At 41.6% G+C, this 17,636-nt stretch overlaps 1 protein-coding gene and 1 pseudogene across 1 annotated transcript in view; both read right to left on the reverse strand.

Annotated features, from left to right (window-relative positions):
* Nucleotides 1-10,753, reverse strand: part of LOC126209989 (mucin-5AC-like) — a 35,589-nt gene extending 24,836 nt beyond the window's left edge. Inside the window, exon 1 of the mRNA XM_049939098.1 lies at nt 10,715-10,753. Coding sequence (XP_049795055.1) covers nt 10,715-10,753 — 39 coding nt within the window. The remainder of the gene's footprint in view (nt 1-10,714) is intronic.
* A 2,380-nt stretch (nt 10,754-13,133) lies between these two features.
* Nucleotides 13,134-13,251, reverse strand: LOC126210973 (5S ribosomal RNA; annotated as a pseudogene).
* Between the last annotated feature and the right edge of the window lie 4,385 nt (nt 13,252-17,636).

Below are 17,636 nucleotides of genomic sequence, written 5' to 3' on the forward strand. Positions count from 1 at the left end.
TGATTCCGCGTAATGTTCCGATGCAGCTGACATCAGTAATTCCCTCCCTTCCTCCCTCTCCCGCCCCCCCCCCCCGCCCCTCCATCCTCAATTTACATGTAATGGGTCATTATTGTCTCATGTGTTCCGAAATTTCTCTAGAATCCAAACTGATCTTCTCCGAGGCTGGCTTCTATTAGATTTTCCATTCTTCTGTAATGAAATCATGTTACTATTTTGCACCTATGACTTGTTAAATTGATAGGTAATACGCACACCTGTCAGCACCAGCTTTCTTTGGATCTGGGCCTATTACGTTCTTCTTGAAGTCTGAGGGTCTTTACCTGTCACACGCACGTCAGATGGAAGAGATTTTGTCACGGCTGACGGTAGTTCTCACGGAAGGCCGTCTACTCCCGGGGCTTTGTTTCGACTTAGGTCTTTCACTACTTCATCAAATTCTTCTCGCAGTATCCTTTGTTACACTGAAAGGTGGCTACACTGAGCCACAGCGCCAGAGATCGCGCTAGAGAGTATAGTTCCGCCGCCTCCATTGGCAGTGATTATTGAGAACTCGTAGTGGGCAGTGCTTGGGGAGAGCTCGTGGTAGTCAGTGCTTGTTAAGAACTCGTAGCAGAGAGTGTTTGTTGAGATGTGCTAGTAGAGAGTGCTTGCTGAGATGTGATACTGAAAAGTTCTTGTCGAGATGTGGTAATAGCGAGTCGGTGTGGAGATATATTGTAATGATTAGAGTGATTTTGGTCAATATATGAAGGTAACGAAACTTGATTTATTTTTCATTATTTCCATGTTTTAAATAATGCGTCATTACAGGTTCAGTCAACAAAGCATCTTGCTTGTGTTCTTGTATTAGAGTGTAATTCTGGTTTTCTTGAGTAATTATGGTATTTTTATTTTCTTTAATTAATTCAGTATAAATGATATTTAAAATTTCTTGTGTTATTGAAGAAGAACCGTGCCAGATGCGTACGTTGAGTCATACTTCCACACACAGAACAGTTACACTTGTGCTTTGGTTTCGTAGGTTTTATAGTTGCTGGGGACTTAATTAATTAATTGTGTTAATGAAAATTTCCATTTCATTCTTTGTTATTGTTCTATGCAGTCAGATAGCGTAATAATACTAGTCAGGGCCAACCGTTACGAGACTTCGTAACCGAACAGACAGCTACTAAAGCAAAAAATTAAAATTATTTGCATTTTTTTTAATTAAGCCCCCATGCACGTGGCGACCGCTGCTTCGGATCGTCCCTTGGAATTCTTCTGATTGTAAAAATAGTAGACAGTAGTATTGTTGTAGTAATTTGTAGTCTAGTAATTGTAGTCTATATTGTATGTGTAGATTTGGTAATTGGCATTCTTCTAATGTTTCTTTTTCAGAATTTAATTTTGTTGTCTTGTATACGCGTTTGACAATTTGGTGCAATTATTTCAATTGTTCGATTAATCGTGTTTGAGGGAAACATTTCGTGTGAATGGTATTGTTGGTGATAACGTGTTATATTCTCTGTAATTTTCATATAGTGACGAGTTTTGTATGTTTTGTAAATGATTACGCGATCAATGAAAAAGGCGAAAATGATGAATAGTGAGAATGACGAAATTGTCGACATGGCGAACTCGCCAACACAGGACAACAGTATGATGAATAATGGAGTTGAAAACAATTTAATAAGTCGGGAAGACAGTCCGGAACCATTTCAAAATTTTTCTCAATCAGAAAATTTTCAGAATTCGAGATTAACGACAGAAGATTCTGGAATAGTATCGAACACAGATAGCTTTACAGCTATGACCAAAGAAGTTGGTTTCGCGGGAAATGTTAGGGGCGAAAAGAATTTCGAACCGGCTATTATGGAGCAGTTGATGGGTGCAATATTAAATCTGGGATCACAAATGGGAGCAATGGAAACACGGATGGGAACAATGGAAACACGGTTAGGATCTGAATTTAAAACACAGATGGGAACAATGGAATCACTGGGATCACAGATGGGAACTTTGCGATCTGAATTTAAAACACAGATGGGAACAATGGAAACACAGTTTAGATCTGAATTAAAAACAAATAGGGAAACAATGGAAACACGGTTAGACTCATTGGGATCACAGTTAGGATCTGAATTGAAAACAGTGGCAACACGGCTAGAAACGGAGATGGAAACAATGGAAACACGGTTAGACTCACGAATAGGGACATGTTTCAAAAATATGAAGGATGAATTAAAGAAAGAAATTAGAGAAGAAGTACAACCGATTTTGAATTCTCACAATAATAGATTAATTGCAGTAGAGATTAGACAAAGGGAACAGGATAGAGAACAGGAAGAAAGAGATCGCGTGATAGTACAGAAATTTTCAGAGTTAAATTTACAACGTGCACACGATAAGGAAGAAATATTTGAGAGAATCGAGGAATCCGTACCAAATGACAGAATAAATAACCTAACACAACAATATGAACAGTTAACTACCAAATGTGTTAATACTGAAACCCGAGTCGCGACACTTACGGAAGACGTAAATAAACAGAAAGAAAAAATAGGTGACTTATCGGAAAGAGTTGAGGAGATTTCAGATAAATTGACAAATCTTAGTTTACATGGGGACTGAGAGTCGGATGATACAGCTCCATTACCATTTGCAGAAACCGAAGAGTACCAGAACATAAATAAGCATGTTGAAAATCAGGGAAAATTTAATGAACGTGTTAAAAGGGAAGTTGAGGCATTACGAAAGCAAGTCAAACAAATTGAAGGGGAAATTGTAGGAAAAGACAGCAAAAGAAATTTGGAATCACAGATAGCAGAGGGGTTTGAAGAAAATAATTTATTTCATTTACGGGATGCAACAAGAGAGCGCCAGGCGCGCGAACTTGACAATAATCGACATTCAAACTGGGACAGACGCGGTAGGTCTTTGTCGCCACGAGGCGAAAACTTTGACTATAAACACTTTTTGACTGTTCGGAAATTTAAGATCTTCCGCAATTCTAAGAATGACATACATCCATGTGCATGGTTAGATCAATTTATGTATGCACTCCCACCAAATTGGCCACTAAGTCACAAACTGGAATTTATGTGTGGATATTTAGAAAACGAACCGGCGCCGCGGATGCGCGCACTCATTAGAGATTGTAATAATCTGAATGATTTTTATCATGCATTTCTATCGGCATATTGGTCCGAAAACACACAAGACAGAGTCAAACATAGTCTGATTATGCAGCGTAATTTTAAACAGTCTGAGTTCCGCACGCCGGCAGAATACTTTGAAGACATGATTCGAAAGAATCAGTTCCTGTCCAACCCTTATAGCCCGACTGAATTAATTCGCATTTGTTTAACTAAGCTGCCACAATCCATAAGACAAATTGCTTTAGCTGGAAGATGTAAAGACGACATTGAGACTTTTAAGACTTTGTTACAAGAACTTGAGTATGACAACGACGACGGGACTTCTTGTAACTTTTTCAGTAACAGTAATTACGATAGATTTTCAGAGAAAAGGGATAGTGATCGGAACGGGCGTTATATGGTTCATTTTGAGAATGACAGACGTAACAGACAGGACAATAGATACCAGCCTTATGACAATAACAGACGTTCTAACAGAAATTACACAGACAATTATAATAACGGTAATTCTTACCGGAATGATCAATCATACGGAAACAGTAATCGATATCAACAAGACAGAAATTATTCATACAATAATAGAAACTCTTACTACAGAAATAACCAGGGTAGTAGGTCTAACAATAATTTCAGAAGTGACAGTCGAAATATACAAGAAGTAGTTATGCAGACAGACAGGAAAACAGAAATTTTAATAACAGACACAACCAAGAATTTGCATCTAACAGACAGGAAGGACCTAATTGGCATCCTCCGCGTGACAGAAATTCAGAGAGACAAGTGGAAATAGTAGAAATTGATCCGCGAAATGACGGGAATAATCAAAGACGTGACGCAAACAATCGACCATGACTTGCAGCTTCGGCTTCTGGCAGCAATATAGACGGTTCAGAAAGTAATGACACTACAACTTTACACTACGTACGCCTGGAAGACATGAGAGACATTTTGCTAGGCGAAAAGGAAAATAATGTAGACGCATTTTTACATCCTGTTATTGAAGTATGTGTGGGTAAGAATAAGTTCACTGCAGTTTTAGATTCAGGGTCGCCACGTGCATGGGGGCTTAATTAAAAAAAATGCAAATAATTTTAATTTTTTGCTTTAGTAGCTGTCTGTTCGGTTACGAAGTCTCGTAACGGTTGGCCCTGACTAGTATTATTACGCTATCTGACTGCATAGAACAATAACAAAGAATGAAATGGAAATTTTCATTAACACAATTAATTAATTAAGTCCCCAGCAACTATAAAACCTACGAAACCAAAGCACAAGTGTAACTGTTCTGTGTGTGGAAGTATGACTCAACGTACGCATCTGGCACGGTTCTTCTTCAATAACACAAGAAATTTTAAATATCATTTATACTGAATTAATTAAAGAAAATAAAAATACCATAATTACTCAAGAAAACCAGAATTACACTCTAATACAAGAACACAAGCAAGATGCTTTGTTGACTGAACCTGTAATGACGCATTATTTAAAACATGGAAATAATGAAAAATAAATCAAGTTTCGTTACCTTCATATATTGACCAAAATCACTCTAATCATTACAATATATCTCCACACCGACTCGCTATTATCACATCTCGACAAGAACTTTTCAGTATCACATCTCAGCAAGCACTCTCTACTAGCACATCTCAACAAACACTCTCTGCTACGAGTTCTTAACAAGCACTGACTACCACGAGCTCTCCCCAAGCACTGCCCACTACGAGTTCTCAATAATCACTGCCAGTGGAGGCGGCAGAACAATACTCTCTAGCGCGATCTCTGGCGCTGTGGCTCAGTGTAGCCACCTTTCAACACTTACAAAAGTTTTGAAGCATGATTTTTAGATTAGATTAGATTCAGTTTTCGTTCCATAGACCCAAAAATTGGGTTGATTCTCGTGGGTGTGGAACTTGTCAGAAAATATAGCATAAAAACATAAAACATTTGAATATAATACATACTACTCTGATCATTTGTCAGGAGAATGTCGAAATATGTGAATAATGTCGTAAACTGGAACAGCCAATATTTTCAGAATTAACACGCTGTCAGAATGAATCAGTGTTATGCACTATTAATAAATTTATCAAAGACAAAATACGTACAAAATACGTTCCCCGAATGGAGGACTCCCGGCCCACAATGCCGTACGCTCATTTGCATTTCATTTTTTCGGCTTGTTCCCGCCGTGAATATCGGACCTTTCAGCTGCTTACACTATGTTGCGTCAGTTATACAGCCAGCAACACACAAGGACGGCACGTGGTCAGAAGAACTTCATTCCTCAGCCCTATCTACCGTGGCAACGCTGCATTTCCCGACGCACCTTCATAGGATCTTTTTTCCTCCATTCCCAGTCAGGAATCCGTTTCTGCAGTGTGTCGGTTTTATTAATGTTCTCCCTGTATATATGGGAAGCGGATGTGTAATCTACTCCGCCATCTCTGTCCATCTCTTCGTAGCCCCCTCCGTTTATCCATTTCTTCCTCGCCTCTCTGTGTCCATCGCCCCCTCTCTGTCCTTCTTTATTGTTATGTCAAACAAAACCTTGATTGGGACTTGAAGTCGCTTAAAATGCACGAGAAAATCGCTTGGAATCATTTGTATGCAGGATACGAGAGACACCTCTTCTGTCGCTAAATCCGTGAGGATAAGGATACTAGCTTTAGTGACAGTATTTCGCATAATTTTCATCTGCGAATGGAAAGCTTCGGACAATACAGATGGCCGGCCGCGGTGGCCGAGCGGTTCTAGGCGCTGCAGTACGGAACCGCGCGACTGCTTACGGTCGCAGGTTCGAATCCTGCCTCGGGAATCGATGTGTGTGATGTCCTTAGGTTAGTTAGGTTTAAGTAGTTCTAAGTTCTAGGGGACTGATGACCTCAGAAGTTAAGTCCCATAGTGCTCAGAGCCATTTGAAGCCATTTTGCGATACAGATTTCGAAGTACCAATCTAATTATGCCGATTAGCCATAAATACAGCATTCCTCTTTTCTGTGAAACCGACGGCGAGGAAGGAAGCGAAACTACACATTTCCTATATACAGTTTTTGTTCGTAAACATATAAGAAGAAAGAACATACAGGGGACAAAAACTTTGTCTAGTGGTTTACGTGTCCTGCTATCGTACCTGAAACTGACTCCGAGAAAGCATACGAAACCGCACATTTTCGCAGCTCAGCACTATGTTTTCCCTATCGCAGTCGCACGTAACAGAAAACCTGTGCTTTGTCCGTCTGAATATTCACTACAATATCGAGTATAAATCTGAACTAAATCTGTCAAACAGTTTTCGGGACTTTTTTTTGTAACAATGTTAAAAAACGACTTGTCTTTATATTGTAGTACGGATGCAGCAGAGTTAAAGCATGCGGTATACACTGGAGAGGCAAACAGGTACACCTGCTTAATATCGTGTAGAGCCGCAGCGAGCCCGCAGAAGTGCCCCAACACGACGTGTCATGGACTCTCTAAAGTAGTGCTGGAGAGTAATAACACCATGAATCCTGAACGACTGTCCATAAATCCGTGAGAGTACGATGTGGTGGAGATCTCTTCTGAACAGCACGCTGCTAGGTGTGTTCATGTCTGGGGAGTTTGGTGCCCAGCGGAAGAGTTTGAACTCAGAAGAGTGTTCCTGGAGTCTCTCTGCAGCAATTCTGGACGTGTGGGCTGCCCATTGTCCTGCTGGAATTGCTGAAGTCCGTCGTAATGAACAGTAGATATGAATGGATGCAGGTGATCAGACAGGATGCGTACGTACGTGTCACCTGTCAGAGTACTATCTAGACGTATCAGGGGTCCCATGTCACTCCAAACGCACACGCCCCACACCATTACGGAGCCTCCACCAGCTTGAACAGTCCCCTGCTGACATGCAGGGTCCATGAATTCATGAGGTTGTCTCCATACCCGTACACGTCCATCGGCTCGATACAATTTGAAACGTGACTCGTTCGACCAGGCAACATGTTTCCAGCCATCAACACTCGGTGTTGACGGGCCCAGGCGAGGCGTAAAGCCTTGTGTCGTGCACTCATCAAGCATACACGAGTGGGTCTTCGGATTCCGAAAGCCATATCGATGAAATTTCGTTGTACGGTTCGAACGCTGACACTTGTTGATGGCCCAGCATTGAAATCTGCAGCAATTTGTTGATGGATTGCACTTCTGTCACGTTGAATGATTCTCTTTAGTCGTCGTTGGTCCCGTCCTTGCAGGATGTTTTTCCGGCCGCAGCGATGTCGAAGTTTTGACATTCTGTCTGATTCCTGATATTCACGGTACGCTCGTGAAATGGTCTCACGGGAAAATCCCCAGTTCAGTGCTACCTCTGATTTACTGTGGCGCATTGCTCGTGCGCCGACTATAACACCACGTTCAAACTCACTTAAATCCTGATAATCTGACATTGTGGCAGCAGTTACCGATGTAACAACTGCGCCAGACACTTGTTGTATTGTATAGGCGTTGCCGACCGCAGCGTCGTATTCTGCCTGTCTCTGTATTTGAATACGCGTGTCTATAACAGTTTCTTTGGCGCCTCAGAGTAATAATATCCTTCAGAATGATGGAGCACAGCAATCAGTCGACCTTTCCTTTCAGGCTTTATTAAAGTAAATATAGGTTTCAGCTAACGCCTACCCATATCAATGCCCTATTTCGTAGTTTACATACATGTACTAGTATGTCAGACCCCTTCTATTCGGGGTTCTGTGACATTTCATTCAAGACTCAACTGTGACAGAAGCCCGAACGGCAGGGGACTGACGTATTAGGACGTGTATTGAAACTATGAAATAGTGCACTGTAACCTTCTCGCAAAAAATGTAAATGACAGTAATTTTTCCGTAAATAATGTAAATGACTTCGCTACAAAAATATTGAAAAAATAATGGCCCAATGTAAACTCAACACAAAAATTGAGAAATGAAGATTAATCCTTAAACCCACAATAATAGGGCAGCATCGCTGACCTTAGGCCCTGTGCAATAATTAATCTAATAAATTGATTCTGGGAGGAAAGGCATAGGAAATATTGTTTCAATTGAAATGATTCTTTTCTTAAAAACGATTGCTTTGAAAACAAAATTATTTTTGGGGCATTTCTTGAACAAATTAATTACAATTAACATACATTACATTATCTGATGTACGCAATGCTGCTTCATTACCTTACTTAACAATATACCTTGTCCGGAATCTTGACCAGAGACCCATGTCGACGGCCGCCGACTCCTCACACACAACTCCGACTCGCAACTCGCAACTGAGCCCAACTCGCAACTGCTAACTCGCAACTGCTAACTCGCAACTGAACTCTCGCGCGGTCAAGCGCAGACTACCAACGATAAACAACTCTCTGGTCAGACATTCTGTCATGCCTCGCCATCGCTGGTTCTGAATACATACGTGTTTCAGCACCGATAAGGGCTAGGGAATAGCCGAAATCTAGTTTTGCTTTAATAAAGCCTGAAAGGAACGGACAACTGGTTGCTGTGCTCCATCACTTTAAAAGTTAAATCACAGTCGTTGAGTGGATTCCTCATTCCTAATGGAACGTAGTTTGACATGTAGTAATAATACTTACCAAATACTTTGTCACAATTTTTCTGAAAAAACTTATAAAAACGTTTTTAAGCTCCCTACCACTTACGATCCACGGTTAGTAGACGGTAGACGGTAGGGATCAGGTTGACTACGACTGCTTTAGGGCATCGTAAGATAAAAGACTAGTTTTAAATGACGCCTGTCAACTGTAACGTAGTGGAAAGAGAAGTGAAAGGCTGACAGTTTCCGTCTGGTTTTCTACAAATGTATATTTATTCACTTGAGTTGTTAGAAAGGCTAGATGATATTCTTATTAATTAGACAGAAGATTGGAATATTAGATTGTATGTGTAAACAAGAGCAGCATACGGTCAGGAGTGAGTTTTTTTCCATCTTATGGACGTGCCAGAGAACAAAAATCAGTGAAGACCAAGATTGAATTCAACGTTACTGGCTGATTCCCTCGCAGTTCTGTATACTGCAGACAGAACAACTTGACTGGCACGTGGACAAGTGAACAAATGTCCGTATTACCCCTAGGAACACCAAGTTACTGTAGGTTACATGGAGCACCAATTAAGGCCAAAATTTGCTCATGGCTACAAATCTTGCAATATGTATTTATTTCCCACTGCGAGATCGGTTCAGAAGTGCTCAGTGACGTTATAAGTACAATCGTAATGTTTGGAAAATATAGAGCGGCCAAAAATGTACAAGTAAATATACTGTTTTCTCCGGTAAAAAGTATAACAAGCAACATTGGACAAAACTTGGCAACGAAAGCTGATTTAAACCAGAAACATGAAGTTCGTGCTTGAATATACAGGCTTTCCAAAGTTTCTACTCACTCTTTGATCCATTTTAGCTGAATAATACATTTTTGCCCTTGAGGTAAAGTTTCGGAAAGAGAAATAAATCACTTGCGCAAATATAAATTACAGTGTATTGAAAACTGTCAAGAAACACTCTTCAATTGGAAAGAATACTGTCATTTATAGATGACCTTTACTCCATGCATACAAAATAATTGATTCTGAATGATTGTTACGTAGATGGCGACAAACTCTACATCCGGAGATGTTTGTGTGTATGAATATGTGTGTATGAATAATCAATTGGAGATGGTACATAAAGGTAATAAAAAAGTAGTCATAAATTTACTTGAATAACAGCAGTCTTCTGAATGAATTATTGCAATTACTGCATGCCAAGGTTGCAAAATGAAATTTAGACATAAAACTTCCTGGCAGATTAAAACTGTGTGCCGGATCGAGACTCGAACTCGGGGCCTTTGCCTTTCGCGGGCAAGTGCTCTACCACTTGTAGATCACTTGCCCGCGAAAGGCAAAGGTCCCGAGTTCGAGTCTCGGTACGCCACACAGTTTTAATCTGCCAGGAAGTTTCGTATCAGTGCACACTCCGGTGCAGAGTGAAAATCTCATTCTGGAAATTTAGACATAGTTCGAATTATGATCACAGAAGGTACCAACCCAGTGCAAAATATGTCCTTGAGCATAAAAGCTGTATTTTGTGTCTCCAGTTTTTAAAATTTTAACCACGTAAATGTGCAGTATAGTATTTTATAAAGTGAAAGAAAAATAGAAAAGGCCCATAAACATAGGTTATTTGTTTTGATATATTAATGAAATAATCATGTACGCGCAATTTTTGTCCGTGTTTGGTGACTCTGCACTGGCCGGAGTGGCCGTGCAGTTCTAGGCGCTACAGTCTGGAACCGAGCGACCGCTACGGTCGCAGGTTCGAATCCTGCCTCGGGCATGGATGTGTGTGATGTCCTTAGGTTAGTTAGGTTTAATTAGTTCTAAGTTCTATGCGACTGATGACCTCAGAAGTTAAGTCGCAAAGTGCTCAGAGCCATTTGAACCATTTTGGTGACTCTGTGGTTAATGGACCCAGTGAAATAGGAGCAGTGTTTGTACAATGTTAAAAGTAACAATTAGCACAGTTAATGAGGGTAGCCAAAATGGTGATCAGCAGGTGGAGTGGCGTGGCGTGCCTACCTTCAGGACGGAGAAGACCTGCGAATCTCCGGAAGCCATGGCTGCGCCGCCTCTGAGGAGATTCGCTCGCGGCCCGCATTATATACGGGCGGAAGGAAGGAAGGAAGTGTGGGCGCCGGAGTCACCGCGACAGGAAGGAAAGACGGGAGCTGGGCCGGAGCGTATCCCGTGACTACCGGTTCCTCGGCCGTTCGATGGCCCGCCGTCGCAGAGCATCGGATGTCAGCCAACCCACCGCAGCGCCACACTTGGTTTGCACGTGAAATCCAATAACGGGGACCATCTGCAAAGTTCTGCGATAGCTCCAGGAGTATCTACAGGGCACCTGCAGAGAGTACTCTACTGCATTGGCTCCTTACTTAGCTTGCATTTATCGCGAATCTCTTGCCCAAGCGACTGGAAAAAAGCGCAGGTGACGCCTGTATATAAGAAGGGTAGAAGGACAGATCCTCAAAATTACAGACCAATATCCTTAACATCGGTTTGTTGCAGGATTCTCGAACATATGCTCAGTACGAATGTAATGAATTTCCTTGAGACAGAGAAGTTGCTGTCCATGCATCAGCACGGCTTTAGAAAGCATCGCTCCTGCGAAAAGCAGCTCGCCCTTTTTTCACATGATATCTTGCGAACCATGGATGAAGGGTATCAGACGGATGCCATATTCCTTGACGTCCGCAAAGTGTTTGACTCGGTGCCCCACTGCAGACTCCTAACTAAGGTACGAGCATATGGGATTGGTTCCTAAACATGTGAGTGGCTCGAAGACTTCTTAAGTAATAGAACCCAGTACGTTGTCCTCGACGATCAGTGTTCATCGGAGGTGAGGTTATCATCTGGTGGATCGGGTGGATAGCGATGTGCGGCTCTTTGCTGATGATGCTGTGGTGTACGGGAAGGTGTCGTCGTTGAGTGACTGTGGGAGGATACAAGATAACTTGGACAGGATTTGTGATTGGTGTAAAGAATGGCAGCTAACTCTAAATATAGATAAATGTAAATTAATGCAGATGAATAAGAAAAAGAATCCCGTAATGTTTGAGTACTCCATTAGTAGTGTAGCGCTTGACACAGTTACGTCGATTAAATATTTGGGCGTAACGTTGCAGAGCGATATGAAGTGGCACAAGCATGTAATACCAGTTGAGGGGAAGGCGGATAGTCGTCTTCGGTTCATTAGTAAAATTTTGCGAAGATGTGGTTCATTTGTGAAGGAGACCGCTTATAAAACACTAATACGACCTATGCTTGAGTACTGCTCGAGCGTTTGGGATCCCTATCAGGTCGGATTGAGGGAGGATATAGAAGCAATTCAGAGGCGGGCTGCTAGATTTGTTACTGGTAGGTTTGATCATCACGAGAGTGTTACGGAAATGCTTCAGGAACTCGGGTGGGAGTCTCTAGTGGAAAGGAGGCGTTCTTTTCGTGAATCGCTACTGAGGAAATTTAGAGAACCAGCATTTGAGGCTGACTGCAGTACAATTTTACTGCCGCCAACTTATATTTCGCGGAAAGACCACAAAGATAAGATAAGAGAGATTAGGTCTCGTACAGAGGCATATAGGCATTCATTTTTCCCTCGTTGTGTTTGGGAGTGGAACAGGGAGAGATGATGCTAGTTGTGGTACGAGGTACCCTCCGCCATGCACCGAATGGCGGATTGCGGAGTATGTATGTAGATATGTAGATGTAGAGTCTTTATGTGTACGTAGCACGTTTACTTTTCCATTTCTGCCACTCATGGAAGCAAAGCAATACAATAAACATGGAACTACTGCCGTTTCTGTAGTCTTTCTTATAATCCTTGTTACAGTCCTTCTAATGTTTCTTTCTCTAGGGCTACTGATGTTCTTAGCCTTTTACTTCTTCTTTATCTCCTCTTTTTTCTACTGTTTTTCATGTTCTTCCACTCCTCTTCGTCTTTGTCATCAGCTTCCACTTCTTTATTTTCTAGTTATCGTTACTTGCCCTTCTTGTCCTTCTTCTACTTTCTTTTATATTCTACCCGTTGTGTTGTCTTCTCCTTCATGTTCTCCTTGTCACCTTCAGTTCTTCCGAACAACTTATCCCCCAAATCGTTATTCAATTTTCTTCCTCCTCCTCCTCCTCCTCCTCCTCCTCCTCTCAGTTACTTAAAATGTTCCATACATCATTTTAACGATTCTTTTATCGAAATGATGTGGAAAGAGTCAATTTATAGAATATGTTTACATAATTAGCGTTAGCACTGCATTCCGTCTGCAGGCCACAAGTGGCCCATCGTGACCATCCGACCGCCGCGTCATCCTCAGTTGAGGATGCCATGCGGTCAGCACACCGCTCTCCCTGTCGTTATGATGGTTTTCATTGACCGGAGCCGCTACTATTCGGTCGAGTAGCTCCTCAATTGGGATCACGAGGCTGAGTGCACGCCGACAAATGGCAACAGTGCATGGCATCCTGGATGGTCACCCATTCAAGTGCCGGCCACGCCCGACAGCGCTTAACTTCGGTGATCTCACTGGAACCGGTGTATCCACTGCGGCAAGGCCGTTGCCAGCGTTAGCACTAATGAACTCATTAAACTCATTATCATTTTTAGTTCTACTCATGCAACTACGCTTCGTTTTATTTTCGCAATTGTTACTTTTAACATGATATAGACACCCTTCCTCTTTCACTGTGCGCACATTTCCTGCCTTTTCCACGAGCTAACCTTGTTAAAATACTGATAATACACTGCCCACTCACTCTAATGCGACCACACGTCAAGAGCCTGAATAACCATCTTTTACAGTGCCGGCCGCTGCGATAAGTGCAGGAAGACAGGTTCTGGAAGGGATGTGCAGCCAAACCGACTCCGGGGTCTTGGCCAACTGCGCCAGGTTTCTCAGCTGAGGATCCAAGCCACGACAGCGCAATCGAGGCGGTCCCACAGACGCTCGATTGGGTTTAAATCCGGGGAGTTTGGTGACCAGGGGAGTCTCGAATCACGCACTTACACTACGATTTGTGTATCACGTCACTTTGTCCTGCTGGTAGCTGCCATTATGCAGTGGAAAAAGAAAGAGCATGTCGTGGTTGATATGGTCCCCAAAGGCAGATAAATACATGAGTTGATCCAGTCCGCTTTCCACGATGACGAGATCACCAGGGAATACAACGAAAACCTTCTCCAGACCATTAAGCTCCCTCCTGCAGTCTGGATCCTTCCGTCGATTGTTGCAGGTTCTTTACCTTCAGACCTTTCAGGGTCTACAGGTCAACTGCCGTCTGTTCCATGGAGCATAAAACGTGATTCATCTGGAAAGGCAAGCTGTTGACCCTCAGCAGTTGCGGTACTGGCTTACGGATTTAAGTATTTGCAATCGACGAACAGCAGTCAGCATAGGTGTGCGAAGTAGACACTAGCTGCAGACACCCATAAGCAGCAACGTTCGCTGATCGGTCTTTGAGGTGACACCTTTGGTAGCTCCCAGGTTCGCCTGGGGGGTCAGTTGCTCAACAGTTGCACGTCCGTCAGCCCATAGACATCTCTGCAGTCGTCGCTCACCCTTGTCGTGTATGGGCCGTGGTGCACCACAGTTGCTCAGCGCAGGTTTTGTACAGCGCCATGCATCATATGCTTTAACCAGTGAGGTTCTGGAAAGTAGCGACAGAGGTATGGAGCCCTGCCTACTCCATTGCCATCTAGTGCTGCGCTAGATTTGTCAGTTGAGGACGGCACGCAAATAGTTTACAAACTTAACCGTTTGGAAATGCTGCTACACTTGTCCCGAAAGCACTATCAAGTTGACTTGCTCTCAAAACTAGCTGTAACTTGACTTTTTTATTTATTTTATTTTATTTATTTATTTATTGTTCCGTGGGACCAAATTAAGAAGAAGTCTCCATGGTCATGGAACGAGTCAATACATGAAATTATAACACGATAGTAGAAACAGATAAAATGAAATATAAAAAAAACATATTCAGACGACAAGTCGTAAGTTTAAATAAAGAAAATCAACAATGTAACACTGGAATTTGCTTAATGTTTTAGCTCTTCCAGGAGCTCCTCGACAGAATAGAAGGAGTGAGCCATTAGGAAACTCTTCAGTTTGGACTTAAAAGTGTTTGGGCTACTGCTAAGATTTTTGAGTTCTTGTGGTAGCTTATTGAAAATGGATGCAGCCGAATACTGCACTCCTCTCTGCACAAGAGTCAAGGAAGTGCATTCCACATGCAGATTTGATTTCTGCCTAGTATTAACTGAGTGAAAGCTGCTAACTCTTGGGAAGAGGTCCTCGAACTTACACCAAATATAGCTCGGACAGCCCGTTTTTGAGCCAAAAATACCCTTTTTGAACCAGAAGAATTACCCCAAAAGATAATACCATACGACATAAGCGTATGAAAATATGCGAAGTAGACTACTTTTCGTGTTGAGCTGTCACTTATTTCAGATACTGTTATAATGGTAAATAAAGCAGCATTTGGTTTCTGAACAAGATCCTGAACATGAGCTTTCTACGACAGCTTACTATCTATTCGAATTGACAAATAATTGCTCTGAATTTTGTTATTACATTTGCACTTCCGTGAAACATTTTAATGGCACATCTGTGAGAGGGTTCTGGTTGGATACAGGAAAGTAATTCCGGTCTCAATAAGTGACGAGGTGGCTCAGTCTTAAAGCGAAACCAACCTTGCTTGCTTTAAACCAAAATACCGGTCATGGTAATTATACGTTTAGACTCCAATGCTTTTGTGATCATCAACAATAATTAGATTAATTTCCAGAATATGCTACACAATTGCTTTCGTGAGAGTGATTTGGATGACAGAAACAAAATCTATCACCCAGTGCTACAAAAAGCGTCCAAAACTACTGTCTAAAAAAGTATGTATTAGGGATAGTTTACTAAATAATTGTTTATGTTTTGTATCATCATATGTTCACTGACGTGACATACGTGAATACTTTCGTGAGAACAAAATGAGAATGAAGCAATACACATTATTATCATTTTTTGGTTCATTGTATTCCTCATTTGATCACAATTGGAGTACTCAAGTAAACTGATCTGTTGATTAATCCTCTCTTGGCATTTCTGTGTGTGACAATTGCATGAAAATTAATTTTAAAGTATGAATGATTTTCGTTGTCCTTTTCACTTGCTTACATTTTGGCTACTGAAATAGCTTTTGCGTAGAAGTTTTATTGTCAGTTATTATTCATTCATGGCATCCCCCATAATATGATGACTGGCTCGCAAGTCAAAGGGAGCTAATAAAAAAGGTATGACCTTTTTTGTTCTTGTTTCCATTGGATTGTTTCAGGAGTATTGAAATCCTAGTACAGGGAGAGTTTAATTTTAGGCGCTATTTTTTCATTGCTTTCCAAGTTCGCTTTGTAAAATCTTATCACTTAAAAGAACTCGTACAGATAACAATAACAATAATAATAACAGTAATAATAGTAGTAATTATTATTATTAATCAAGCAAATACTAGTTAATTTCGTAATGGAAGAGCCAGCTTTGTTTCGGCAGCAAACACACGTGTTACACAATGTTGCAAGGAACAAAAAATGGGTTCAAATGGCTCTGAGCACTATGGGACTTAACTTCTGAGGTCATCAGTCCCCTAGAACTCAGAACTAGTTAAACCCAACTAACCTAAGGACACCACACACATCCATGCCCGAGGTAGGATTCGAACCTGCGATCGTAGCGGTCGCGCGGTTCCAGACTGTAGCGCCTAGAACCGCTCGGCCACTCCGGCCGGCTGCAAGAAACAGAACTGGCATAAATTGAAACTGAACATTACGGTCCAATAACAAAACACATGCTTGATACTGAATGAGAAAAATTTGACATGTTACAGCTGTCATTAAATTTTCTCTTATGAACGATTTGCTTAAGTTTTCTGGGACAAACACAGGTGTAGGGCGACACAATACACGTCGGTAGACTTTGTTCCTTTACAGTGGATACTGATTTCTTTACTGTAAACGATGCATTGACTGGTGATATACATTATACACAAGAACGATGTATTTGAAAGACACAGAGAAAGGTTCGGAGTAAGAATTACGTATGTCGGAGATGCCATTTTCGTACTCTAGTTTTCATCCAGAATATCGAAGAAGCGATGAAGGTAATGAAATAAGATTCTGGGTTAAGGGACATATGTGAGAAGACCTGCTGATAACGTTGCTATCCTCTGTCTGTTAAACAGAATAAGTTACAGGACCTGACGAAAGGAATGAGCAATCTATTGAAAGTAGAATCCACACAATTATAGAAAAGCGTGTGTGTGTGTCCCAAACCTCCTCGTAAATCACCGGAGCGATTTGAACCATACTTGGTACACGCATCCCTTATTGTCACGCAACAATCAGTGTTTGGGTAAGAACTACCTACCTATCACAGTTCAGGAGCTACGACATCATAAACAACGAGAAGCGTGATAAACTGCCGCATAGTGCATGGCGTTTAAATTATTACTTGTCTGCTACGAACTCTGATCCCGATAAATTTCACAAACTGTCTCCACATATGCTGCTGAATGTACCTTCAAAGTTAAATCGTTTTATGACATATAGATCAGGAGCTATGACGTCATAAACACTGAGATTCGTGAAAAATTGCCGCTTTATGCATGATGTTTATTAAATCTTTGCTACAAATCTATTCGCATCATATTTCGCTGATAGTAACCACATATGCTGCCCAATATACCTACACAAATCTATCAATGTACAAGACAAAGCTCAAAAACGTCATAAACACCGAAATACTTGAAAAATGCCACATCATCTATGTTTTAATGGTTCAAATGGCTCTGAGCACTATGGGACTCAACTGCTGAGGTCATTAGTCCCCTAGAACTTAGAACTAGTTAAACCTAACTAACCTAAGGACATCACACACATCCATGCCCGAGGCAGGACTCGAAC

Source organism: Schistocerca nitens, chromosome 10, assembly GCF_023898315.1.
Source record: "Schistocerca nitens isolate TAMUIC-IGC-003100 chromosome 10, iqSchNite1.1, whole genome shotgun sequence".
NCBI classification, from domain to species: Eukaryota; Metazoa; Arthropoda; class Insecta; order Orthoptera; family Acrididae; genus Schistocerca; species Schistocerca nitens.